At 37.4% G+C, this 27460-nt stretch overlaps 1 protein-coding gene across 3 annotated transcripts in view; it reads left to right on the plus strand.

The window, feature by feature from the left end:
* The window catches only part of SHPRH (SNF2 histone linker PHD RING helicase), an 88468-nt gene that overhangs the window by 42627 nt on the left and 18381 nt on the right, over nt 1–27460 (plus strand). For 2 of the 3 annotated variants that reach the window (XM_031667361.1, XM_031667363.1), the window contains 5 exons: nt 409–501; nt 1125–1211; nt 1995–2173; nt 7317–7397; nt 8825–10796. In XM_031667361.1, the coding sequence (XP_031523221.1) occupies nt 409–501; nt 1125–1211; nt 1995–2173; nt 7317–7397; nt 8825–8921 (537 nt within the window). In that variant the 3' untranslated portion in view covers nt 8922–10796. Of the gene's footprint in view, nt 1–408; nt 502–1124; nt 1212–1994; nt 2174–7316; nt 7398–8824; nt 10797–27460 lie in introns of those variants that run through there. The other variant, XM_031667362.1, reaches the window with a different exon arrangement.

A 27460-nucleotide genomic window follows, 5' to 3' on the forward strand; every position in this document is an offset into this window, starting at 1 on the left:
CATTGTATTCTTAACATTTCTGATGACATAATATCTGAAGAAAGGAAGAATAAATGAAGAGTGTTTTAAAATATCATTTCTGCTAATCTAATGTAACAAAATTTTGTAACTATAAAACCTGACTACTTTACTAAAAGATCTTATCTTCAGGGTCATAGCACTGAATGACTTTCTGGCATTATTTTACATTCAAATGTCTGGGTGTAAATTTAGTGACTTCTACATTTCGAAGCTAAAGAAAATTTCCAGCAAACACAAAATGGAAAAGAGTAAACACATATGCACCTGATAATTTGTTTTGATGCATTTGTAGCTTTGATAATAAAAAGTATTTTATATTGCTTTTCCTTTCTATTCTTAACTAGATTTTATTTAGTAGTAATGTGTATTTTTTGTGTGTGTTCAAAGGGCAGCCATTCTACAAAAGTGGAAGCTGTGGTCAGAACTCTGATGAAAATACAGCTTAGAGATCCAGGGGCCAAAGCACTCGTTTTCTCAACGGTATAATCAACATTTTCATCCTCAGTATTAACTCGAACTGATTTTCCCTCGCTAATCAGTTTGCAGCTGAGAACTAATTTTTAATGTTTACTCTTTGATTTTTTTCCCAAATCCATAAGATAGAATTATTTTTAGAGAAATGTGATGATGCTTCACAAGGCAATTTGTATAGCTACATTTCATGATTTTTTATTTGTTTCGTTTAAGGATTTTCTTAGTTTAATATTTTTAAAATTGGAATTTCTGACCTTGAAAGTCTCATTTCACAAGAATTTGGGTTAAAAAAAGAAAATCTACTGAATAAAGTGTTGAGTAAAACCCCTAGTTTTCATTTTAGAAAACTAAGTAACTATATTCCAGTGTGCACTCCATTATGTATTTTCTACTGTTTGTTTCTCTTAATTCCATTTTCAAAACCAGCATTTGATGCAAAAAAAAAAAAAAAAAAATACTGTTTCAGATAGAGCTAAATAATATTGATGGTACTACATTTGAGAGTTTTGGTTTTGGTTTTATTTGCTTAACTCCAGTATAAAAGTCATTTTGATTTAATTACTTTTCAGATACCCTTAGATAAATGTTACATCTAAATATTGGTTTGCTAATTGTTTTATGTGTTCTAGTGGCAAGATGTATTAGATATTATTTCAAAAGCTCTCACTGACAACAACATGGAATTTGCACAAATCAGTCGGGTTAAGACATTTCAGGTATGTTAAGATTTTACTCCTGGTTTTTGTAGTAGATACAGTTGCAAATTGAAACTGCTGTTAACAAGCTTAGTTACATTTATTGTCTTGTGTCACATAAGCCACATAAACAGCATCTGAGTTCTTGATTAATTATAAAGTGAACATTTAGAAGCAGAGAAACTCTAGGTTTTTCAGTCTATGTAATTATACCTATATATAACAAGACCATTGGCTTTTTAAAGATCTCCCAACTTGAGGTTTTTTTTTTTTTTTAAGTACAGGAAAAGATTGCCTATGATACACCTGTTGAATGGACAGGGGCCTCGCATCGCAAGGATTAAGTTCTAAAGTCGCTGTCAGGCAGAACTGCATGTGGTCACAATTATCCTTACATCAGGCTCAGCATAGTGACAGACGTATGACCTCAGGCACACACAGAGACCAAATGAAAATTTAACAGATTCATGTCTCTTATCTCACATTCACTCTAGCACATTCTTTCTCTTTCTCTCTTTTTCCTCTAACCTCGTATAGTTTAATTTGCATGCATCACATGCATCTGTCTTGTGATTCCTCTAGATATTATGAAGAACAAGAGAGCTTATATGATACTTTTCTTCATAATTAAAATCAAGTGACAAGTTTACATTTTCTAAAGTTGGTTATTTTGCATTTAAGTTTCTTAGCTGTTACGTTTCACAATAGTAATAGATAGCATTAGACATATTTAAAGTGAGCTATTACATACTGCTCTTATTTTAACTGATCCAGCTAAAATTAAAATGTACCTTTCTTTTTTAGGAGAACCTTTCAGCATTTAAACGTGATCCCCAAATCAATATTTTGCTGCTGCCCCTGCACACAGGTTCTAATGGATTAACTATCATTGAAGCAACTCATGTTCTCTTGGTGGAGCCCATATTGAACCCTGCCCATGAGCTTCAGGCCATAGGGAGGGTGCACCGAATTGGACAGACAAAGTAAGGACTAAAATTAGAATCAGTCACATTTGCTTCAGTTTTCTGAGAAACCAAATCAGTCTTTAGACTCTTCATTTATGTTCATCATAGCCTACTTGTTTTTAATTACCTCCTTAGATACTACATTTTTTAATTACTTAATTATTTTATAACTTATTTATTTATAACTTTTTAATTATTTAATTAAAAGGCATGAGATTTCCAACCCTCCCTTCTCTCCAAGAAGCAAACCCCCAGATTGTCCCAAATTTTTCTCTTCCCTCCCACAAAAACCTTATCACTTTATCCAAAAAAACTTGTTAGAAATACTTAAGACAGCTACAAAGTTGAAGGCATCCATCATGCCTTTGAGGAGAATGGAGTTTTGTCTAAAGTAGTCCCGTGTTTAAAAGAAGACATACTTTGTACATGACTGAAAATAAATGGCTCCTTTTAAAATTCTTAACCTTAAGAAAAGACACCTCCTAGGTCAGCTCCAAGAGATGATTAGATTCAGTTTAAGGCCCAAAGCAAACCTAATAGTGAATATTATTATATGGCATGTATTAGCTTTATTCATATATCAGAATAGACAGTTATCTTTGATAAGGCCTGCTAAATGTGTTACCTTCTGGATGTTTAAAAAAGAAGTATCTTTTTTATTTAGAAATGTTAAATATCTTCAATGTTTAAAAAAGAAAAAAAAACACACACACATCCATAATAAGCACTTATTAAATCAATATTTATTGAGTACCTACTGTATGTCGGGCATTATTCTAAATACTGAAGATTCAAATTGAATGATACATAATTTGTTTCCCCAAGTAGCTCACTGTGTAGTACAGGAAGCACGATTTAAAGTGTTGGGTAGAATGTGCAGAAGTATAATAATAAAAGGACTGTGTTAACAAAAGAAGGTAATGATCACTCGAGCCCTACAGAGTCAGGAAAGGCTTTATGATGTTGAGTCTTGAAGGAATAATTATTTCAAAGTTGGCTGGAAAAGGGTAGTCACACAGCCAAAGAGAGTTAGATATGCAAAAATACAGTGGTGGGAAATGACATGACATTTCTAGGGACTATAAGGAGTTTGGAATTGTTGCAGTATAAAGTATGAGAAAGGGATCATTGGCAGGAAATGAAGTCTTCTGTGTCATACTCAGAAATGTAGACTGCCGTGTAAGTAGTAGCGGGAGAGAAAATAAAGGATTTACTTGTAAACAGGGAAGAGACATGTTTATTAAACCCCTTAACAAATAGGGCAAAGTAACTGTAATAAATGCAGGCTTCTTCTAACTTACCACCAAGTGTCATTTAAAATGCAGTCACGTCTTTACTTGTTTTTTTGTTGGTTTTCTTCTATGTTTTTAAATATTGATATTTTGTCCTGCCAATGTTCTTCTAAAGCATAGGCTGGACTGGTCTCATATTTAAAACCATAAGTCCAAATGGCCATTCAGCATTACCCAACAATCTTACTATGCCTCCCAAGTGAATCTGTTTTTTTCTACCTTCTGAGGAGTCTGTCTTAAGTCTGTCTTCTTTCTCACCATTGCAATCTTGCCTCGTACAGGGGAACCATATACAATCAGATTAGAAGTACCTCATCTTTCCATCATCAACTTGAACAGTCTGCCTGCATCAGTACTCAATGCTTTTTGGTAGATTTTTATTGAGTATCTTCTGTGTGCCAGGTACTGTTATGGGAACATGAGATGTCCTCATGGAGCGCAATTCTAGCTGTAACGGGGTTGGTAGACAGAAAGATGGTAAACAATAAACATAAGTACAATCTAGACTATGTTCGGAGCTGGAAAAGTAGAGCAGGGTGAGGAAGTAAGAGTGCAGTGTTTGGGCAGGAAGGCATGCAAGGCCTTATTGAGAAGGTCTGAGCAAGGACTTGAAAGAAATGGGAAAATGGGAAAGTTAGTCATGCAGCTCTCTTGCAAAAGAATGTTCAAGTAAACAGTGCATTCGGTGCAAAGGCCCTAAGTCAGAAGTATGGTATGTTAGAAGAATAGCAGGGAGCCACAGTTGCTAAAGGGGAGAGAAGCAGGAGTTGAAGTGAGCGCGCTCAGTGGGGAGAGGGATTATATTGGGCCCAGGAAGCCACTGTGAGGACAGTGCTTTTGCCCTGTGTGAAATCAGGAGCCATTGGAAGGCTTTGAGCAGAGGCCTGGCATATCTTAAGTTTTAAAAGAATCATTCTGAGTGCTATGATGGGGTGAGAGTAAAGGGGAACAAGGGAGAGTAAAAACAGGGAGAGTCTTGGAGGCTATTGCAGTCGTCCTGGTGAGAGATGAAGGTGACCTGACCATGGAGGTAGCAGTGCACATGGTGAGGAGTGGTCAGGTTCTGGATATATTTTGAAGAAAGAACTAATATACTTTTGGACAGACTAGACATGGGGTGTGAGAGGGTCAAGGATAACACCATGGGTTTTGGCTTGGATAACTAGAAGGATGAAGTAACCAGCTGAGCTGGAGAAGTCTACAGGGTGGAACAGATTTGGTAAGAGAAGAACTGACGTCCAAATGGAGATTTCTTTTCTGTAACTAGATGTACAAGTCCATTAAGTCACGAGACTGAATGAGATTACCTAGGGGTGAGTTTAGATAGAGATAGAATTTAGACAGAGGACCATGGACTGAACTCCAGGGCACCAAATTTCAACTATTCTAGGAGAGGAGAAGAAACCAGCAAAGGTAACAAAGATCAAGCAGTGAGTTAGAAGAAAACCAGAAGACGGGTGTCCTAGGAGCCAAGTAAAAAATGTACCTCAAAGAAGAGGATATGGTCACCTGTTGCAAGTGCTGTGAAAAATGTCAAGGAAGATAAGGATTGAGAATTGATCATTAGATTTAGCAACATGGAGATCAAAATCAGGTTAAGTGGTAGAGGTGACAGTCTGACTTTAGTTTTGGAGAAAATGGGATTTTGTGTATTTCTTATTTAACAAATACTTGTATAACAAAGAGAGGTTAGGTAACTTGCCCATGGTCAGACAACTAGTAGAAGCGGTAGCAGATTTCAGGCACAGCCATTCTGCCTTCACAGTACAAGCTTTAACCACAGTGCACTGCTGCTTCTGTGTGGCTGGTACAGCTAGTATTTTGAGGAGTTTTGCTGCAGAGAAAAGGAAGAGAATGAGATCAAGAGAAGTATTTGTTTTTCCTTTCAAATGGGAGAATTAGTAAGAGAATGATTCATTAGAGACAACAAAAACTAGTGAAGGAGGAGAACAGGGAGAATGCTTGACAGTGTCCTTAAGTAGCCAAGAGGATACGAGATGGAACACTGAAGTGGAGGGAGGGGTTGGTAGGCAGGAGCATGGATATGTCATCCAGTAATAAGCAGGAAAGTACCTCATATGCCTTCCCTTTTATTACAGCAGAAGTGTCCCTTTTCTTTCAAAAGCCACTCATTCATTTGTCCTGGACTCCATTCCTTCTCGTATTTTCAAGGACAGGTATACATTTCCCTTGTACAGGTTGAGTATCCCTTAACTGAAATGCTTTAAGTGTTTTGCCTTTAGAATTTTTTCAGATTTTAGAATATTTGCATATACATAGTGAGATATCTTAGGAATGAAACCCCAGTCTAAACATGAAATTTATTTATGTTTCATATACAACTTCTACACATAGCCTGAAGGTGATTTTATATAATATTTTAAATAATTTTGTGCACGAAAGCAAGTTTTTACTGTGTTTTCACTGTGACTCATCACATGAAGTCAGGTGTTGAATTCTCCACGTCACGTTGGCACTCAAAAAGTTTTGGATTTTAGAGCATTTTGGATTTTGGGTTTTTGGATTAGGGATACTCAACCTGTCATATATTACTCCATAAATATGTCTTAATATAATCCATCTTTAAAAAGGAAAAAACACTCCGATACATCCTACCTCCATCTCTACTTTTTTATCCCCCATTCTCTGTCAAACTGTCTGGTTTATTTTTCTCTCCACCATATCACTGAAGTAAGGCTTATAACATTTTTAGTGACCTACTTCTTGCCAGTGGTCTGAGGATTCTTTGTCTACACCCCTTCGATGAATTTTTCCAGTCTTAGGGCTTTAGGTAGCTTTTACGGGTTGACGACTCTCAGGTATATATTCCCCAGCCCAGACATGCCCATATAACTCCTGTCCCAGGTGCATATATCCAGTTCTAGCTCTGAACACATATCTCTGGACTCACCGTGGATACCTGTCTAATAGTTATCTGATAGGTTTCACATGGACAAAACAAAACTGTGTTGCATCTGCACTCTCACTCCCACCCTGAGCTTTCCCCATCTTATAATGTGGCACTGTCATCTGTTCCTGCCCAGATCAGAAATCTAGGACTCTTCTATATTTTTGTTTTCACATCTCACATCCCAGTCATCTTTTAAGTTTTGTCAGCTCTGCCTCCAAAAGATATTCCAAATCTACTTGACTGCTGTCTTCTCCACTGACACAACCATAGTGCATTCACCCTTACTTACCCAGATGACTACAGAACTTAACTGACTTCTCTGGTGCTCTTCTTGCTGAACCAGAAGTACATCCTCCACACAGTCGCCAAAGGGATTTCTAAAGTACAGTCAGGTATACATCAAATCATGCATACAAACCCACCAAGGGCTTCCCATTATAACCACAATACAATTCAAATCCTTGGTCACATCCTGGAAGGCCCTGTGTGACCTGGCCCCTGCACACTTCTCCACCCTTATTTTCACCTCTCTCCCTTGCTTACAGGATGCTTCTGCCATGCTAGCCTTCTTTTGGCCTCTTGAACATGTTAGACTTGTTCCAGGTGTGTTCCCTTCACGGGGAATGTGCTGTTTCTTCCGTTTGGATGTTCTTCCTACTCCTCCTTTGCCTACTGGCCTCATTCCCATCACTGTTGTTTCAGTTTGCATGTCAGCCTCCCCTCAGCATTATATTTACTTGAAACCGTCTTACTCCTTTATATGTTTATCGTCTGTCCCTCGTTAGAATGCCAGTTCAGGAGATTAAATAGTTCATTTTATTTGCTGCTGAACCCCTCCCAGCACCTGCCACAAGTGGGCACCAACTGACTGATGAATATAGCATGTAAAATGTGAAGTCAGTTTGTACTGATTCGTTTTACTGTGTTTTTAAGCTTAAAATTCTTCTGTACCTTTTAGACCTACTATTGTACACAGATTCTTAATTAAAGCAACAATAGAAGAAAGAATGCAGGCAATGCTGAAAACTGCTGAGAGGAGGTAGGTAATAATTTATGACAAGTAGAAGGGGGAAGGTTTTCCTGTTAAAAGTTTGTATCTTTGGAACTTCTTCACTTAGATGACAACAAAAAATACAACACAAATACTTCTTAAAAGCAAGGTCTGACCTTTTGCCTTTTCACTGTTTCCCAGTCAGTGCACCAGACTTTGTATATTTGAATTAATGTATTAATCATAACATAAATATAAACTATACTACATTTCTTTGCCACATTGGATCACTTTCTAAACAAAATATATCTTTATGCCTGACGTAAGCCTTAGTCTCATATGTGTAAACTAAACTCTTATTGCCACTTTCTACATCACACTTGTTAGTCACGTGCAGGTATAAATATCTGAACTTTAAAATTTGATTTTAAAATTTAAAATTTGACTGTAAAATTTAAAATTTGGGAGTCTGAGGCAGGTGGATAACCTGAGGTCGTGAGTTCGAAACCAGCCTAGCTAACATGGCGAAACCCCATGTCTACTAAAAACACAAAAATTAGCCAGGCGTGGTGGTACACGCCATAGTCTGAGCTACTTGGGAGGCTGAGGCAGGAGAATCGCTTGAACCCAGGAGGTGGAGGTTGCAGTGAGCCAAGATCGGGCCACTGCACTCCAGCCTGGGCACCAGAGCAAGACTGTGTCCCAGGGGAAAAAAAAAAAAAAACTTAATTGGTTAAGGTTAATTGTGGTGTCAATCCAAAGACAAAACAAAAGCAGAGAGACCAAACCAGTCTTAATTTTAAAAGCTTGACTCTGGAATCATGGAATTTTCTAATATTTATGGTATAATTTATTTAAATCTTTTTGAAAACATAAATCTTTCTACATCTTTAGGAGGTAGGTAGGATTGGAAGGTACCCAAGGAAGAGATGATTGCCTTCGAAGGGATTGTCACATAGCAAAGAAGCAATTTGAAACTACAAATTTTCTTCCATTGTTGATTTCTGGGAAGGAAAGAGGCTTCCACAGGAGCCTTTTTACCTAAAACATGAAGGCTTTTTAAAGTTCTTGTTTCCTTGTGTATCAGACTTCAGTGATTTTTATTTAGGTTGTTTTAATAAAATAACAGTTATGAGTTGTTTGAAATTCTCTTGAAACAATTTAACTTTAGGTGGTAAGAAGGTAATTTGTAAGGTGAGAGCCTTAGTAGCAGTTGTCAAGGGTTTTATTCTTTGTTCTGTTAATTGCACAGAGAAAAAAACATTTTGACAAACCCTAAACGTAATATATAAAAGTCTTCACTAGTTTTGACAAGGTATAACAATGATCTTATCACTTGCTTTCCTCTGGGAGTTTCTTATAGCCCAGTTACAAAAACTTAAGAAAAAATATGTGTCTAGTTCGTATTACTACAAATACAATCGCTGATGGCTTGGGGTTTCTTTCTGACTGTGCTCATTTGGAAAACCTTGCAGTCACACGAACTCATCAGTGAAGCATTCAGAGGCTTCTGTCTTGACCGTGGCTGACTTGGCAGACCTGTTTACCAAAGAAACTGAAGAGCTTGAATGAACTACACTTGATTCATTCCATGGACTTTAGTGTATTAATAAACTTTCATAGCTGTAGAGCAAAGTTACAAGTTTTAAAAACCCAGTAGATAACAGTTACCACTGTTCCTAGTTGAATGAATTTGTTTCTTGTTCTGGTTATACAGTGGCCTAGTACTTACTGAGTCCTTTTCAATATACTGTTTTCAAAAGATCTATAAAGATTTTTAATTTTACACTTCTAATAAAATATTTATTTTTTGTCCCAAATAATATCTATATCTGACGATACAAGGGAATTAAGAGAGGTAATGTGTACTTTTCTTATGATAAGATCAGTCATAAAAAGAGTTGGAATAAGAAAGTAAACTAGCCTAGTTTTATATGACCTGGTATATTCAACCAACATAGATCTCAGTTCTTGGAAGGGCCTTCAGTATCTTTAGCACATGATTCACCAGTATCTTGTTAGTAATATTTTAAGTAGATGGTGAATTACATTAACTCATTTTTTGAGTAGGCTTATACCATAACTTTACAACTAGTAATTTTGCAACTCCTTAGAATAAGTTAATGTCAGACAGTTATTTCTTTCTTCTGCATCTTGCTACTGAAAACAAAAACAATGAAAATACTCATATTTCTATTATGTGTAAAGTGGTGTTAGTGTAGACAGTTAACTCCAAATAGATTTTTTTAATGTATTAATGATTACCTTAAAATTATCCGCTTTCTCTACTCTTAATTTTTCTTAAAGTTTTTATATGTTGTAAGATTGATGTATCTGTAAATATTGCAGTTTTTATGATTTTGTTTTATTATAACATGGAAATATGGCAGGGTTTTGTTTCAATCATTATTATACTGATGTCTTGGATTCTTTTCCTCTCCCATGTTCTTGTGTAACTAGAACTTTTTAGCCAGTGATACCTGAATTCATGGTAGAGTTGTTATTTCACTCCAGTTGTTCCTCCCTTAAGCACGAGTCTTTGACCTTTTGAACAAGAGAATGCCATGTTCACATAAGCGAATCGTTGCAAGTGGTAATAACCAAGTGTTCTTCTTCTGTGAGGAATTAATGGACTTTGAAATTGCTGAATAAGGAGTAGCTTGTTATATCCTAGCCATTTGATGTAATACAAATGTTCTTGTTTGGCTTCCTTTTCTTTGAGCCTTCAGAGTTTTAAAGGACCCTCTTTGACCCTCAGGACTTACTAGCTCCTAGTCAGCTGCCTGGAAAACTCATAGAACCATCCCCTGGATCCCATTTGTCCGAGAGGCTTTGGTGCTCAGTTAAGGTGCATTTTCTTACTCTAGGTTTATAGAGTGATGTAATTCAACTGAAGAAAACACACACATGCTTTTGGTGCTTATTCTTCAGTTAAAAGGAAGTATGCATTGATTCTTTTATATGAAATTAAATCAAACTTATTTTTATAGCTCTTTACATATTAAAAAGAGCTTTCCTGTACATTTACGTGTTTAATTTGCCCAACAATCTTGTGAAGTTGATATAATTAATATCATTCCTGTTTTAAAGGTAGAGAACTGAGGTTCAGATACATTGAAACTTTCTTAGGACATGTAGCAAGTAAACAGTGGAGCCCAGGTACCCTGACTCCATATCTTACATTCTTTTACTAATAACATGTCATGCTGAGATTCAGAAGGCCCATGCTTATAATTTAAAAACGAGACTACTTCAGTATTTCTTTGTGTTTATTTTCTACTATTCCTTTCTGAGCTATGTTTTAGAGAAAACAATTTGATATGCTTCAATTTTGTAAAAACAAATTACATATATATATAAAAATTATCTGTATTAGACAAAAACTGTTTTTATTTATTTTATTTCTGTAAGATATCAATTAAATAAATATTTTAGGGGAAATGAAAATTGTGGAATTCTTTGATTTCTGAGCCTCAGAACATACGGGGTTTTTTTATTTTTTCTTTCAATAAAAGATATCAAAATGGCTAATACTACAGAATCCCATATTTTATATACATTTGTTACATCTTAAAAACAATTGTGACAGTTTCCAATTGTTCAAAACAAATACAAATCTGTTCCTCACATTTTCTTGGCTGCAAAGGATTTTTTAAGTTTTCTTCCTCTATTATTTTATAGCCTCTGAAATATTACTATGTTTATAAGTAGTTGTTCTTAAATGGGTGCTATGCTAATGAACCAGTGAGAGAAAATGAGATAGCCGCAATTGTTAGAATAGCCCCAGTCATTAAACTTAAATGTGTTTGGACCTGGAGAATGATTTTCTGTTACATGATTCCATGAGTTTACTAGAACTGAAAAGATATGTACAACGTAAAGTGCATATACCTTACTTCACAGCCGTTTTGCTTCAAACCCAGATAACTTTACTGTGTTTATTGCAGCATCAGTGTTTCTCTTTGTATGTGACCTGAGCTGAATAAGCCATGCATTCAGTTTTACGAATTGTTATCTTTCATAGCACATGAACAACAAACTAAAAATCTTAACATGATAATTCAACATGCAACTACTAATACTTTACAAATAATGATCAGACCAACTATTTATCTAAATATTTAGGAACTGAATTTAACAGTGCAAGATTAATCACGAACACAAGCTCTCCTTTCAGGTGGACAAAGTAAGAAATCATGTCTTTTTAATCTCCTGCTCTCATTTAATAGCTCTTCCAGTGTGCTTAAGTTATTTGTGTTTATTAAACGACAAGATAACCTTTCAGAAATGCAGAGATCACCCATGCTGAATAACCTCAGGCTTACTTAATTCAAATAAAAGGTGTCTTTCAATCTTTCTAGAATTTAGGTAAACAAAATCCCACAATGTGCCATTTCATAATTTTTAACTGGCATACAAATGCAAAAATAGAATGTAAAAAAAAAGAATTTAAACCAATTAAATGAATTAAAAACCAATGCAAAAACAAAAAGAAGGCGTTACAACAGAATACTACAAGCAATGCATTTTAAGCCTGTCTACTCTAATAAAGGACATCTAGTCAGTAAGACTTCTTCAAAGTGAGATCAGTTAACTGTTTATAAAATTTTCTGTTTACAAGAATCCTTATGTACCTCTGTTACATTGTGAAGCCGACATGAATGCTTATCACATGTAAGGGTTGAATATGAATCATTTGCAAGCCTTCCCTTAGAGGAAGGCTATGTAAGTAATTGATAACCCCAAAGGGGGTTCGAGCCCTGTGCTAGGTATGTGGTGTTGCCTCTGAGTTACAAAACAGATAGTATCACATCCAGAAAATAGCACGAGTACTTGGCAGAGGCCAGAGTTGCCATCTCCAGCCTTCCCCTGCCTTCAGACAGCCTTTCAGGGGCATGTATAGCTCGTCTTTGAAGAGTGAAGGTCCCCACACCATCCTTGTATCTTCTTCATTTAATGTCAGTGACTCTCAATACTGACTTTGGGGACTGACTTTGTTATTTTGAAACCAAATTTTTATTGCAGCTTACGCTTCTTTTCCTGCAAAATAGAAATTTAAAAAAAGCAGCCTCCATTATCTGTATAAAGATCTTTGTATAGGTGACTACTGTTATTAAAATCAATAACTTTTTCTCTCCCTATCAAAAAATCAGCCTTTTTTAAATGGTCTGCCTTTCCAAACCCTATTGTTATCTTTGTCTCTCCAGTAAACCTGTTCTTAATGCTCCACACCTGCCTAGAGAGCATATTAGAGGAGCGATTTGTCCAAAGACACATTTTCGATCTATGGGATCTTTCCAGACCTGTGATTTGTATGTGCGCACAGTTCTGATCACTGACCCTTCCAGTGTTCTAAGGAGCAAACATTTGTGCTCAAATTGCCTTAGAAATCATTTCTGTACATTTTATTATTTATTTAGGTTATACTTACTGAAATTACCTGTGGTCATTTTCTGCCAAGACTATTTAACATTTACCGCATCATGTCCCTAATTCTTTACCCAGATCCGTAAGGCACTTCATGCATGCCTCTTCTGTTCTCTTGGCTTCCCATAATCAAACAGCTGCTATCTCCAGTTATTTTTCCAGAGCCTTTGTAAAAATTTCCATTGACTGAGAGCATCATTGCCTGTTGATAACGTTGAGTGTATTTTTCCTTTGTTCCAGAATCATGTCTTCTTTGGTAAATGCAAATCTGTGTTTTAAACAGGAATGCATTTTAGTTTCTGATCTTTATCAGAATGTTTATAAGTGATTCCGCTATTAAACTGTGAAAGCATCAGTGTGGAATGTTGTATTTACCTAAAACTTCCCCAGTGCTTTTCACTTCTCAAGTCCATAATTATAATCATGTTAATGTTTATGTTCTGCAACTGACCGTTTTCTACCCTGCACTCAGATTTGCCTTCCCAGGTTTTCTACCAGCATGATAGGGTGCAAGTAAAACTTTACACCTCTGTAAGAGGCACTTCTGTCTTTTTAATAAGTTGTTAATGATGACTCAAGCAGTCATCTCGTTTACCCAGTGATTTATTTTTAAGGGATTACTCTTTACGCATACAGCAGAAGATTTAGCAAGTTTCCTTCTTAAAATGGCTTTGGTCTTTCAAGCAAGATAAAGATCTCTACTGAGTAAACCACCTTTTTTATTTTTATTTTTTTATTTTTTATTTTTTGAGACACAGTCTGTGTTGTCCAGGGTGAAGTGCCATGACAGCTCACTGCAGCCTCAACTTCTCAGGCTCAGGTGATGTCCCCACCTCAGCCTCCCGGGTAGCTGGGACTACAGACATGAACCACCACACCTGTTTATTTTTTTGTAGAGACAGGGTTTCGCCATGTTGCCCAGGCTGGTCTCGAACTACTGGGTTCTAACAATCCACCTGCCTCGGCCTCCCAACGTGCTGGGATTACAATAAACCACCTTTTAATTCTCTCTCTTTTTCCCTTCCTTTCTTCCATTATTCCTTATTTCCTTTTCTTCAATCTTATTTCCTCTTTGGTTTTGAAACTGTATGTTTAGACATTGGAAAAAGCAATTTATCCACCATTACATAAAAAGGACGCTTATCAGACCACTGCCCAGGCATTCCTAACCGGAGTCAGTGGACTTATGGAGGGAAAGAAGGTTCACAGGTGAGCTTCAAAGGGCAAACTCCCAACATTGTGTACCTTCCAGCCGCTTCCTAGAGACAGAGTTTCATATTGTCTGTCAGATTCTTAAAGGGATTCAAGGCCTAAAAGGACCCATTGCCATAGACCATCAGTTTCGAAGTGTGATCCTTAGGGATCTCCAAGACCAAGCAGTCTGAAAGGCCCTGGGATTTTCTTCATATGTGTCAATGAAAACAACATAACACATTTATTAACAAAGCTGACATATGAGAAGCTGCTTGCCTTCAGTTAGGGAACTTTAAAGAGATTTGCAAAATTGTACAACAATGCCATTCTTTTCACCAAGTCTTTGTTTTATTTTAGAAAATAGTTATTTTTCATTTCACAATGTGTTATTATATGTTAACATGTAATAGGTTTATTATTTCTAGTTAATATTTTTATATTGCTTAGTTTTAATTTCTAATAAGGTAAATAGTTGTAGATATAACCCATATAAACAAAAGCAAAGTCTTAATAGAGTCCTTAATCATTTTGAAGCATATAAAGTATTCTTGAGCCCCAAAAGTTTGAGAAACATTGATCGCTTGTATCATCTTCAGTTTCTCTCCATCAAGAACAAGGCAAGGAATTGGCATAATTTTTTCCAGCCAAGCTCATATCAAGGTGCTATATGCACATTTGTAGAAAGAAGTCTACCCACAACAGGTGCATTGGCTCACACCTGTAATTCCACCCCTTTGAGAGGCTAAGGTGGGTGAATCACTTGAGGCCAGGAGTTCAAGACCAATCTGGGCAACATGGTGAAACCCCATCTCTAGTAAAAATAAGAAAATTAGCTGGGTATGGTGGCGGATGCCTGTAATCACAGCTACCAGGAGGCTGAGTTGGGAGGATCACTTCATTTTAGGAGGAGGGAAGGAGGAAGAGAGGGAGGGAGGAAGGGAGGGGAAATCTGGTGGACTTAGTATAACAAGGAGTTTGATTTAATTTTGCACCTTATGCTTTGTTTGAAAAAAAATTAAATGGTTAAGGTTGCATATGGTAGCTTTTTAAACTAAACCCTGTCTCCATATGAACGTAAAGTGGACAGTGATGTTCTGTGCTTTGTGATCAAAGAGATAATTGTCACCTGTAATGGTCAGTTTTATCTATTAACTTGGTAAGGCTGTAATCCCATTTGTTCAATCAAACACTAATCTCTGTGTTGCTGAGAAAATATTTTGTAGATGTGATTAACATCCATAATCAGCCTATTTTAAATAAGAGAGATAATCCTAGGTAACCCGGAGGATTTTATTCAGTCACTGGAAGGGTTTAGTAACAGAGTGGAGCTTCCCAGAAGAAATGCTGCTCAAGGACAGCAACTTCAGATCATTCCTCTGTGTGCCAGCCTGCCCTCCCTGATGGCTGGCCCTCCAGATTTCAGACTTATCTAGCCAACTCCTACAATTATGTAAGCCAATTCTTTGGGATAGATCCCTTAATTTATTGCAGCTACTGTTTTTTTTTTCTCTTTGAATTGTGACTGGTACACCACCCTTGGGAAAGACTTTCAAATGTACAAAAGAAGGTACCCAAACTACCAGATTTTTGCTCAGCAAATGGTGATACTGTTTATGCTGCAACTTTTAAACAGCACTATAATGTTTCTAAAAAAAAATACCCAAAAATGTTTAGCCATGACCTAAACACATAAAGAATAAAGATTGTGAAAAAAAAAAAAAAGAGAGAGAGAGAGAGAGAAAGAGAAGTTGGCTAGACGTGATGGCTCACATCACACCTGTAATCCCAGAACCTTGGGAGGCCCAGGTGGGCAGATTGCTTGAGGCCAGGAGTTTGAGATTAGTCTGACCAACATGTGAAAACCCTTTCTCTATTAAAAATACAAAAATTAGCTGGGAATGGTGGCCCATGTCTGCAGTCCAGATGCTGAGACACAAGAATTGCTTGGACCCGAGAGGAGGAGGTTGCAGTGAGCTAGATCATGCCACTGCACTCCAGCCTGGGCTGCAGAGCAAGACTGTCTCAAAAAAAAAAAAAAAAAAAAAAAAACCTTGGGTGGGTGATATAGTTTGTATATTTGTCCTTTCCAAATCTCACGTTGAAATTTGATCCCCAATATTGGAGGTGGTGCCTGGTGGAAGGGTTTTGGTTATGGGGTTGGAACCCTCATGAATGACTTGTTACCATACGTGTGATAATGAGTGAGTTCTTACTCTGTTATTTCCCATGATAACTGCTTGTATGAACAATCTGGCACTTCCCTCCTCTCTCTCCATCTCTTGCTTTCTGCTTTTTGCTGCCATGTGATGCCTTTCATGAGCTTTTTCTTATGAGATCTGCAGATCAACACCAACACCCTTATTCTCATCCACTTATCAGTCACATGTCACCTATCAATGGAGATGAGAGTTAATCACTAAGAAAGGAGAGTAATTGGACTCTAATTTATTTACTCCAAGTATATCGTTGTTTCCATGTGCATGATTACATGAGTAATTGCAGATTATACTCTCTAGCTTTAAACTCACTTTCTCAAAATGAACAAGTGACATTAAAAGATTGCTCCTACAAAGAATCCTTGTATCAAAGATAATAGTAATAATGCCAGAAAACGACAAAATAATAGCACAGCTGATACTTTTACAACGGACTACTGAGTTCTGTTAGCTATATGACTAGGTAAAAACAATGAAGACTGATCAGATCTGTGAAGCTGTCATACAATGAAAATTCTGGATTATCAAGAAAATCTAAAATACAAATTTACACCCATTATTAATAACTACATTCCTATTTTATTTATCCATTCCCACACTGCTAATAAAGACATACCCAGATTGGATAATTTATAAAGAAAAAGAGGTTTAATGGACTGAAAGTTCCATATGGCTGGGAAGGTGAAGGAGGAGCAAAGGTACCTCTTACATGGAAGCAGACAAAAGAGCTGTGAAGGGGAACTGCCCTTACAACCATCAGATATTGTGAGACTTATTCAAAAAGCTGCCCCCATGATTCAGTTACCTCCCACTAGGTCCCTCCCATGACACATGGAGATTATTATAGGAACTAAAATTCAAGATGGAATTTGGGTGGGGCACACCCAAACCATATCACCTATTATGTTTCAGTCAGATATATCTTTGCACTGTGACAGCCCATAAAAGAGAATTTCAAAATACACTGAACTTAGAATCAAGTCAACATTTGCCATTTGACAAAGTGCTGAACAACAATGATGTGGTTTGGCTGTGTCCCCATCCAAATTTCATCTTGAATTGTAGCTCCCATAATCCCCACATGTCATGGGAGGGACCTAGAGGGAGGTAATTGAATCATGGGGTCAGGTTTTCCCATGCTGTTCTCATGATAGTAAATAAGTCTCATGAGATCTGATAGTTTTATAAAGGGCAGTTCCCCTGCACATGCCCTCTTGACTGCCATCATGTAAGATGTGCCTTTGCTCCTCACTCACCTTCTGCCATGATTGTGAGGCCTCTCTAGCCATGTGGAACTGTGAGTCCATTAAACCTCTTTTTCTTTATAAATTACCCAGTCTCAAGTATTTCTTCATAGCAGTATGAAAATGGATTAATACAGTAAATTGGTACCAGTAGAGTGGGGTACTGCTATTAAGATACCAAAAAATGTGGAAGCAACTTTGTAACTGGATAATAGGCAGAGGTTGAAACAGTTTGGAGGACTCGGAGGAAGACATGAAGATGTGGGAAAGTTTAGAGCTTCCTAGAGACTTGTTGAATGGTTTTAACCAAAGTGCTAATAGTGATATGGACAATGAAGTCCAGGCTGAAGTGGTCTCAGAGGGAGATGAAGAACTTATCGGGAACTGGAGCAAAGGTGATTCCTACTATGCTTTAACAAAGAGACTGGCTGCATTTTGTCCCTGCCCTAGAGATCTGCAGAACTTTGAACTTGAGAGAAATGATTTAGGGTATCTGATGGAAGAAATTTCTAAGCAGCAAAGCATTCAAGATGTGACTTGAGTGCTCTTAAAAGCATTCAGTTTTATGCATTCACAAAGATATGGTTTGGAATTGGAACTTATGTTTTAAAGAGCATAAAAGTTGGAAAATTTGCAGCCTGATGATGCAATAGAAAAGAAAAACCTCTAAGGAGAAATTCAAGCTGGCTGCAGAAATTTACATAAGTAATGAGGAGCCAAATGTTACTCACCAAGACAATAGGGAAAATGTCTCCAGGACATGACAGACATCTTCATGGCAGCCCCTCCCATCACAGGCCTGGAGGCTTAGGAGAAAAAAATGTTTTCACGGGCTAGGCCCAGGGCCTTGCTGCTTTGTGCAATCTCAGGACTTGGTGCCCTATGTCACAGCCATGGCAAAAGGGGCCAACATACAGCTCAGGCCATTGTTTCAGAGGCAATGGGTAAATACACCCATTCCAAATGAAAGAAATTGACCAAAACGATGGGGCTACAGGCCCCATGCAAACCCCAAGTGTTGGCAGCTTACACATGGTGTTGGCCCTGCAGGTGCACGAAAGTCAAGAACTGAGGATTGGGAACCTCCCCCTAGATTTCAGAGGATGTATGGAAACACCTGGATGTCCAGTCAGAGGTGTGCTGCAGGGCAGAGCCCTCATGGAGTACCTCTGCTAAGGCAGTGCAGAAGAGAAATGTGTGGGAGCCCCCACACAGAGTTCCCACTGAGGCAATGCCTAGTGGAGCTGTGAGTAGAGGGCCCACCATCCTCCAGAGTGCAGAATGGTGGATCCACCAACAACTTGCACCATGCCACAGACACTCAATACAGTCCCATGAAAACATCTAGAAAGGGGGTTGTGCCCTGCAAAGCCACAGGGGCAGAGCATGAAGTTGGATGTGAGGCATAGAGTCAAAGGAATTCATTTTGGAGCTTTAAGATTTGACTGCCCCTCTGGATTTTGGACTTGTGTGGGGCCTGTATCCCCTTCATTTTGGCCAATTTCTTTAATTTGAAGTGGGTGTACTTACTCAATGCCTGTACCCTCATTGTATCTAGGATGTAACTAACTTGCTTTTGAGTTTACAGGCTCACAGGCAGAAGGGACTTGCCTTGTCTCAGATGAGACTGTGGACTGTGGACTTTTGACTTAATGTTGAAATGAGTTAAGATTTTAGGGGACTGTTGGCAACGCATGATTGGTTTTGAAATGTGAGGACATGAAATTTGGAGGGGGCCAGGGGTGGAATGATATGGTTTGGCTGTGTCCCCACCCAAATTTTTTCTTGAATTGTAGCTCCCATAATCCCCATGTGTCATGGGAGGGACCCAGTGGGAGGTAATTGAATCATGGGGGTGGGTTTTCCCATGCTGTTCTCATGACAGTGAATAAGTCTCACAAGACTTGATGGTTTATAAAGAGCAGCTTCCTTGCACACACTCTCTTGCCTACCACCATGTAAGACATGCCTTTGCTCTTCCTTCACCTTCCACCTTAATTGTGAGGCCTCCCCAGCCATGTGGAACTGTAAGTGAATTCAAGCTCTTTTTCATTATAAATCACCCTGTCTTGAGAATTTCTTCCTAAGAGTATGAAAATGGACTAATACAAACAACAACAAAGAATTTAAATAATGAATTATATTCAATAGCCTGTTTTTGTTTAAAAATTTTAAAATACTGTGTTTTAATAACAGCAAAAAGATTCTGTCCCTTTAGTAAGCAAAAACACAATATTTTACATTGTTTTACTTTTATTCTTACTCCAACTATAATTTATGCATGCTTTAAAATAGAAATAGCTAATAAGCTATTTACATTTTAAACAAATATGCACTGGATATATAGTTGTACAAACCTTTTACTGGTGAGATATGTAATTAAATAAGTTTGGAGGTCACTGGAAGTGAAATAATTGTTGCTCTTATGAATGTGGGAAGCTTTTATTCTAGATACGTTTTTATCACTCAAAACTCTTTTAGGATGCTTGAAATTGCTTTCAAAACCAATTAAGAAATCACACAATTTCTTCATAACCTCACATCATTTTATTAACCAAAAATATATGTTTTCTATTTTATGTACATTAACTTATATTTTCTAATGTATATAGTTTCTAATTTATACTTATTATGTGCCAGGCTTGCTTTACATGTATACACTTCCTGAAAAGTTTCTTTTCAACCTTTTTTTTTTTTTTTTTTTTTTTGAGACAAGATCTCACTGTGTCACCCAGGTTGGAGTGGCATGATCATGACTCACTGCAACCTCAACCTCCCAGGGTCTGGTGATCTTCCCACCTCAGTCTCCCAGGTGTCTGGAACTACAGGCACATGCCACCACACTAGGATGATTTTTGTATTTTTTGTAGAGATCGGGTTTCTCCATGTGGCCCAGGCTAGTCTGAAACTCCTGGGCTCAAGTGATCATCCTGCCTCAGCCTCCCAAAGTGCTAAGATTACAGGCATGAGCCACTGCACTCAGCCTGTATTTTTAATCTTATAATTTGCAGTTACGGGTCAAGAATTTTGCAGAGGAAATGTAGACCTATGTTACTGTTAAATAATGAATTTATTCCATGTTCCAATTTTTTGGTCAAAAAGCATATAAAGCACCTAATTTATGCTTAATAATAATTTATTCTCTCATGAAATTTCTATTGGAGATACACCTGGTAACATGAGGGAAAAAGTCAACAGTAAATGTTCTATTTTCAGAAACCTAAGCATTCAGAAACTTAATAGTGTCAACAAATGTTAGTACTTAGTCTTGTGTCTTCCAATATTTTCATGTTTTTTTCTCCCTCACTGGGTAGAGAAGGTGTGAAGAATTTCATCATTATATCAAGATGGTGGGAGGAAGCTAGTCACCTTTTCTTTTTTCCTTTCCTGTTTTTTGTTTGTTTGTTTTTGTTTTTGTTTTTTGAGATGGAGTTTCATTCTTGTTACTCAGGCTGGAGTGCAATGGTGTGATCTTGGCTCACCACAACCTCTGCCTCCCAGGTTCCAGCGATTCTCCTGCCTCAGCCTCACAAGTAGCAGGCATTACAGGCACCCACCACCATGCCCAGATAATGTTTGTATTTTTAGTAAACACGGGTTTTCACCATGTTGGCCAGGCTGGTCTCGAACTCCTGACCTCAGGAGATCCACCCACCTTGGCCTCCCAAAGTGCTGGGATTACAGGCGTGAGCTACCGCACCCGGCCGCTAGTCACCTTTTCTACTGAATACGGAAGAGGCGCCTATAGGATCAATTTTGATTATCCATAAGAAAAGAAAGTTTTAGAATGCAGAATAAACTATCAAAAGAGATAGCGAAATCCTTTCTGAAAAATTTTAAGAAAAGGAAAGAAATTTTTTAAGTACAGATAAACTTCAAGAGTTTCTTTTAAGTCCTATATTTGAATAACTGTGGTATTTTCTGTTTTAGGTTTGTTTTTCTTTCCCCCAAAATATATGGTGTTAAGTTCCAGAATATCTTCAGCCAACTAAGAAATATAAGGAGGGGAGGGGCGGTGCTATTTTCTTTTTTTAAGAAGTTAGTAAACAGAGAAAAAGCAACTATTTCTTTTTTGAAATGTATCAAAGAATTTAATGACTTCAGTAGAAGAGGCAGTGGGTGTTCAGTAAATAGCTATTTAACTGGTTAGACTAAATAAAAATCTGGTAACTATGGCTCACAACAGAGCAGAGTCATATAGTTACTAAAACATTTGCACAAATACTGTCCACCGAAGGGACCCAGCTCATAAGCACAAAGAAATGACTAATATTTCTCATGTAACTGTATTATTCCCATGTGTTTCACATTTAAATTTAGAGGAAGTTTTAATAGTACCAAATTCATATAAATCTTTTGAAGTCCAAGAACAGTAAGAAGTGCTATTTGATTCTTATTCCTTGATTTTGATATCAGTAATTGTTATACACACTGATTAGCTTTTATCTCTAAATTTTATTTAATATTGCCTAATGCTGGTTGTGTCTTTTGGAGTCCTATAAATCTGGCGGCCAAGAAAAACGACGGCTCTGCTGCAAAACCACAAAGTGGCTTCATTAACATTTAGTGAATCCCAAGTAGAAAGGAACAGTGAATTTGCTGAGGAAGCCATTCCCAGAGTAATAAAGTATTAGTGTTTTTCTCACGGTGGACAAAAGTCATGGGTTTTCCTCCTTGGCAGGGAGTAAACTGAACCTTAAAAAGCAGTTATTTCAACAACAGAAAGACAAATAACCCAATTTAAAACTGGGCAAAGGATTTGAATAGACATTTCTCCAAAGAAGATAACATGTAAGTGACCAATAAGTACATGAAAAGATGATCAACAGCTTTAGCTGCTGGGAAAGTAGATATCAAAACCAAAATATGAAGGTTTGGAGAGGAGGAAGGAATGAATAAACAAAACGGGATTTTTAGGACAGAGAGCCTTCTGTATGCTACTACACGGGTGGATACGTCATTAAACATTTGCTGGACCATAGAATGTACACCACCAAAAATGGACCCTAATATAAACTATGAACTTTGGATAATGATGTGGCATAATTTGAAACAAATGTACAACTGTGATGTGTGATACTGATAGTAGGAGAGGTTGTGCATAGGGTGCATGGGGTTGGGGGGAGGTAGGGATATATGGGAACTCTATGTACTTTCTGCTGAATTTTGCTGTGAACCTAAAACTGCTCTAGAAAATAAAGTCTGTTAAAAAACGATGAGCCATCACTTTACACCACATGAGTTGTCGATGAAAAGAGTCAAACTCTAAAATATTTGAAGAGATTTATTCTGAGCCAAATGTGAGCAACCATGGCCCGTGACAAAGCCCTCAGGTGGTCCTGAGAACATGTGCCCAACGTGGTCGGGGTGCAGCTTGGTTTTATATATTTTAGAGAGACATGAAACATCAATCAAATACATTTAAGAAATATATTGGTTTGGTTCAGAAAGGTGAGACAACTCGAAGTGGGGCCTTCGAGGCTATAGGTAAATTTAAACATTTTCTGGTGGACAATTGGTTGAGTTTGTCTAAAGACTTGGGATCTATAGAAAGGAATGTTCAGGTTAAAGACAAAGGATCGTGGAGAACTAGTTTTGTTGTTCAGAGGAATCTCAGATAGCAGACTTCAGAGAGAGGGTAGGTTGTAAAATGTTTCTTATCAGTTCTAAAAGGGTGCCTGACTCTTAGTTGATTATCCACTGGATCTGCAAAGAAAGGAAGGAAAACAAAAGGGGAAGGGGATTTTCTATACAATGTGGATTTTTCCCACAAGAGACTTTGCAGGGCAATTTCAAGGCATGGCAAGGAAATGTATTTTGGGACTAAATATTTTTTCCTTGTCTCATAATGTTATGCCAGAGTCAGATTGAAAAGCAAGTCACAATACACATGGTCAAATAAAACCCATCTGATGAGGATCCATGGTTTGTAGGACTTGACTCCCCAGACCCCTTAGGTAGGAATTTGGACAATATAAAAAAATCAGAGATTAGTTCTCAAACAATAACCAAAAGATAGACAATAACAAGTTTTGTTAAGGATATGGAAAATTGGAACCCTCAAACATTGCTAGTAGGAATGAAAAATGGCACAGCTGCTTTGGAAAACTATCCATGTCTTAAATAGTTAAATGTATACCTAGCAGCTATGCCACTCCTATGTACTTAACAGAAAATAAAACATATATTCACACAAAAACTCATATGAACAGTCTGGCAGGTCCCTGGAGTGTTAAATGGAATTACCACATGACCCAACATTTCCACTCCTAGGTATATACCTGCAGTTGTCTACTAGAGCTGCCATAACAATGTATCACAGACTGAGTAAATTAAACAACAGAAATTTATTTCTTACAATTTTGGAGGCTGGCAGTTGAAGATTACAGTGCTAGCAGGTCTGTAAGATCTCTAAGATCTCTCTCCTTTCTTGCAGATGGCTGTCTTCTGTGTCCTCCCATGGTCTTTCCCTGTGCAGATAGGCCTCTGATGGCTTTTTATAAGGAAACTATTCATATGGGATTAGAGCCCCCATCCTAGCAGCCTTACTTTAGCATAGCCACTTCTGTACACACTTACATTTCAATACAGTTACATCCTGAGATACTAGGGGTTGGGACTTCAAATTGTGAATTTGGTGGAGCCACAGTTCAGCCTATAATTATAACGGAGAGAAATGAAAACATGTCTTCATAGAAAAACTTGTATGTGAGTATTTATAGCAGCATCATTTATAGTAGGCAAATGTGGAAACAACCCAAATGCCCATCAATTGATAAATGGACAAACCACATATGGTTATACTTCTAATGGAATATGATTTGTACAAAAAATAAATGAAGTACTGATACATGCTACAACATGGATGAACCTTAAAAACATTATGCTAAGTGGGAAAAAAAAACAGTCCCAAAATACTGTATATTTCTGTTTATATGAAATGTCTAGAATAGACAAATCTTTATTTTATTTTATTTTTTTAGAGATGGGTTCTCACTCTGTCACTCAGATGGGAGTGCAGTAGCAGTATCATAGTTCAGTGCAGCCTCAAACTCTGGGACTTAAGCAATCCTCCTGCCTTGGCCTCCTCAAGTAGCTGGGACTACAGGTATACATCACCACTCCTGGTGAGAATAGGCAAATCTTTAGACACAGAAATTACATTAGTAGTTGCCGAGGACTAGGAGAGGAACTGGAGTGACTGCTAAGGGGCATGGGCTTTGTTTATGGAGTAATGAAAATGTTCTGAATTTAGACTGTAGTGATAGTTGCACAAATTTGTGAATCTACTAAAAACCATTGACTTGTACACTTTAAATGGCTGAATTTTATGGTATATGAATTGTGTCTCAAAGATATTTTTGAAACATTTTTAAAGTAGCACAAAAGCTTATTTTGAAAAATGGCATGCAAAACTTTGGCAGAGCCAATTGTAGATGAAAATGAGACAAATGGTCTTCAAAATATGAAGCACACATTGTAAAGAATGTTGTACTCCAGGCCTGTGAATCTTACTGATATCTGGCAGCCACAGTTAAAATGTTGTAGCATCTGGAATTGCGGGCTGTAATTGAAACTCAACTGAAGAGCTCTCCATGGAGCTGGAATGACCAGAGAATGCATAAAGTTGTTAAACATGAAACAAAGATAACTATTATCTTTTTAAAACCTCTCATTAACCCTCATGATATTCTTCAGTGAAAGTCTAATCTGGCACACTTGCCAACTTCCAATAAAGAATCATACAGTCTTCCAACTCACATAATGACTAATTCTAAAGCATGCAACCTCAAAGTACAACATTCTCCCTGTTCTAGAAATACAACCCTAGAGGGCCAATCTTTCTTCAGCATTCAAATATTGAGTAAAACAACTGAACTGTAAGGTTCAGCTAAAGGAATGCAACTGTGATTTGAGCTGTGGAATGGCTATGGCCTAAGTCAAGAATTCTCAACCTCAGCACTACTGATTGATATTTTGGGCCAGGCAATTCTTTCTTCTGGGGCCTGTCCTATGCATTATAAGATTGAGCAGCATCCCTGGCCTCTACCCATTAGATGCCAGAAACACACTCTATCCCCAAGCTTTGACAACTAAAAATGTTTCCAGACATTTCCAATATCTCCTGGGGCTTAAATCAAGAACCACTGGCATAAGCCAAGGAAGAACTAACCATTTACCATGGTACAGGTTGAGTATCCCATATCCAAAATGCTTGGGACCAGAAGTGTTTTGGTTTTCAGATTTTTGAATATTTGCTTTATATGCTTACTGGTTAAGTATCTTAAATCCAAAATGCATGTCCTTTGAGCCTTATATCAGTGCTCAAAATGTTTCAGAGTTTGAAGTATTTCAAACTTGTGATTTTGGGTTTGGGATGCTAATCTGCAATAACATAGACCATGTACCAAAAGAAAAAAATTGATAAGTTTAATTTATACATCATTTATTCAAGCTCTGTGAAGTTTAAATATTCAGAATATTATGTAAAAACCAGTTTCCTTGATCATACTAAGTTTTGATGACCATAATCTTTGACAAGTTTATTCAGGAGATTTTCATATGTTGCTCTAAAGTTTAAACCCAATGCTGAAATGCCAGCTTGGAGCCACAGAAGGAATGAGCTGTTTGTATTCTATTAAAAGACTGCCCTTGAACATTTACAGATGAAAAAATTTCAAGGGGACAAAAATGTGATTTTAAAATCAATTTTGCCACCTAGTAAATGATTTGCTAAATGGGTAACTATGAGGTGATGGATGTGTTAATTATCTTGATTTTGGTAATCATTTCAGAATGTATATGTATATCAAAACATTACATTATACACCTTAAATATGTACTTTTTTTGTATGTCAGTTATACCTCAATAAAGCTCAGAATTAAAAAAAAAAAAATGCTGTCATTAACTGAGGGTTTGCAAATACACTCTAAGTCTTTATCATTAAGGACACCAGGTGGCATGATAGAACTCACTTTCATTGTCCTTCCAGACTATCAACTGAATCACATAAAAATGAAAGATGAAGTAAAGTTTTGATACAGTGTACTTCAAAGTTTTTAAATGTGAATTTATTGTACTCTGAAACTACGATGTAGATGACATCGGCCCACACATTATTATTATTATTATTGAGATGGAATTTCACTCTTGTTGCCCAGACTGGAGTGCAATGGCGCGATCTCAGCTCACTGCAACCTCCTCCTCCTGGATTCAAGTGATTCTCCTGCCTCAGCCTCCAAAGTAGCTGGGACTACAGGCTTACTCCACCATGTCCTGCTAATTTTGTATTTTTAGTAGAGACAGGGTTTCCCCATGTTGGCCAGGCTGGTTTTGAACTCCTGACCTCAGGTGATCCACCTGCCTCAGCCTCCCAAAGTGCTGGGATTACAGGCGTGAGCCACTCCGCCCAGCCTGCCCACACATTTTGATGTCATAATACTAACAGAACATCACTTTGTGATATTAATTTTGTAACATTGAGAAGTCTTCACCTGTCTCAAGAGGACCCTAAGTAGACCTCATGCCTCTGCCTTCTAGAGGCTGGGACTACGTAGTTTCTAATTTTTTGTTCTTTTTTTCATTCCCTCCCTCCCTTCTTTCCTTCCTTCCTTCCTTCCTTCCTTCCTTTCTCTAACAATTGTTACTGAGACACTAAAACTGACATCCCCACTGACACTTAGCAATTAGAGTATGCTGCTGGGAAGCATGAGCATGCTGGTTTCTTCTCATAGCAGGAATGGGAGGCTTACCAAGAACCCTCCACAGAATTTATGTCCATGATTTTGGCTACAGATGACCATTAAAGCAATATAAGGTCATAACCAGTAAAGCCTTCTCCTGTAACTTTCAGAAAATAAAATAAACTTGTTAACTGGACGTTGTGTCAATTAATAGTGTAAGAATAAACAGACTGGCTATTTTCTATAATCTCGGTAAGTGGCATTCTTCCTTTTTTTTTTTTTTTTTTCTTAAGGCAAAAACTCTGGAGTCATCCTAGTGCCTTTTTCTTCTCTCATCTTTCACATC

Source organism: Papio anubis, chromosome 6 (assembly GCF_008728515.1).
Source record: "Papio anubis isolate 15944 chromosome 6, Panubis1.0, whole genome shotgun sequence".
NCBI lineage: Eukaryota > Metazoa > Chordata > Mammalia > Primates > Cercopithecidae > Papio > Papio anubis.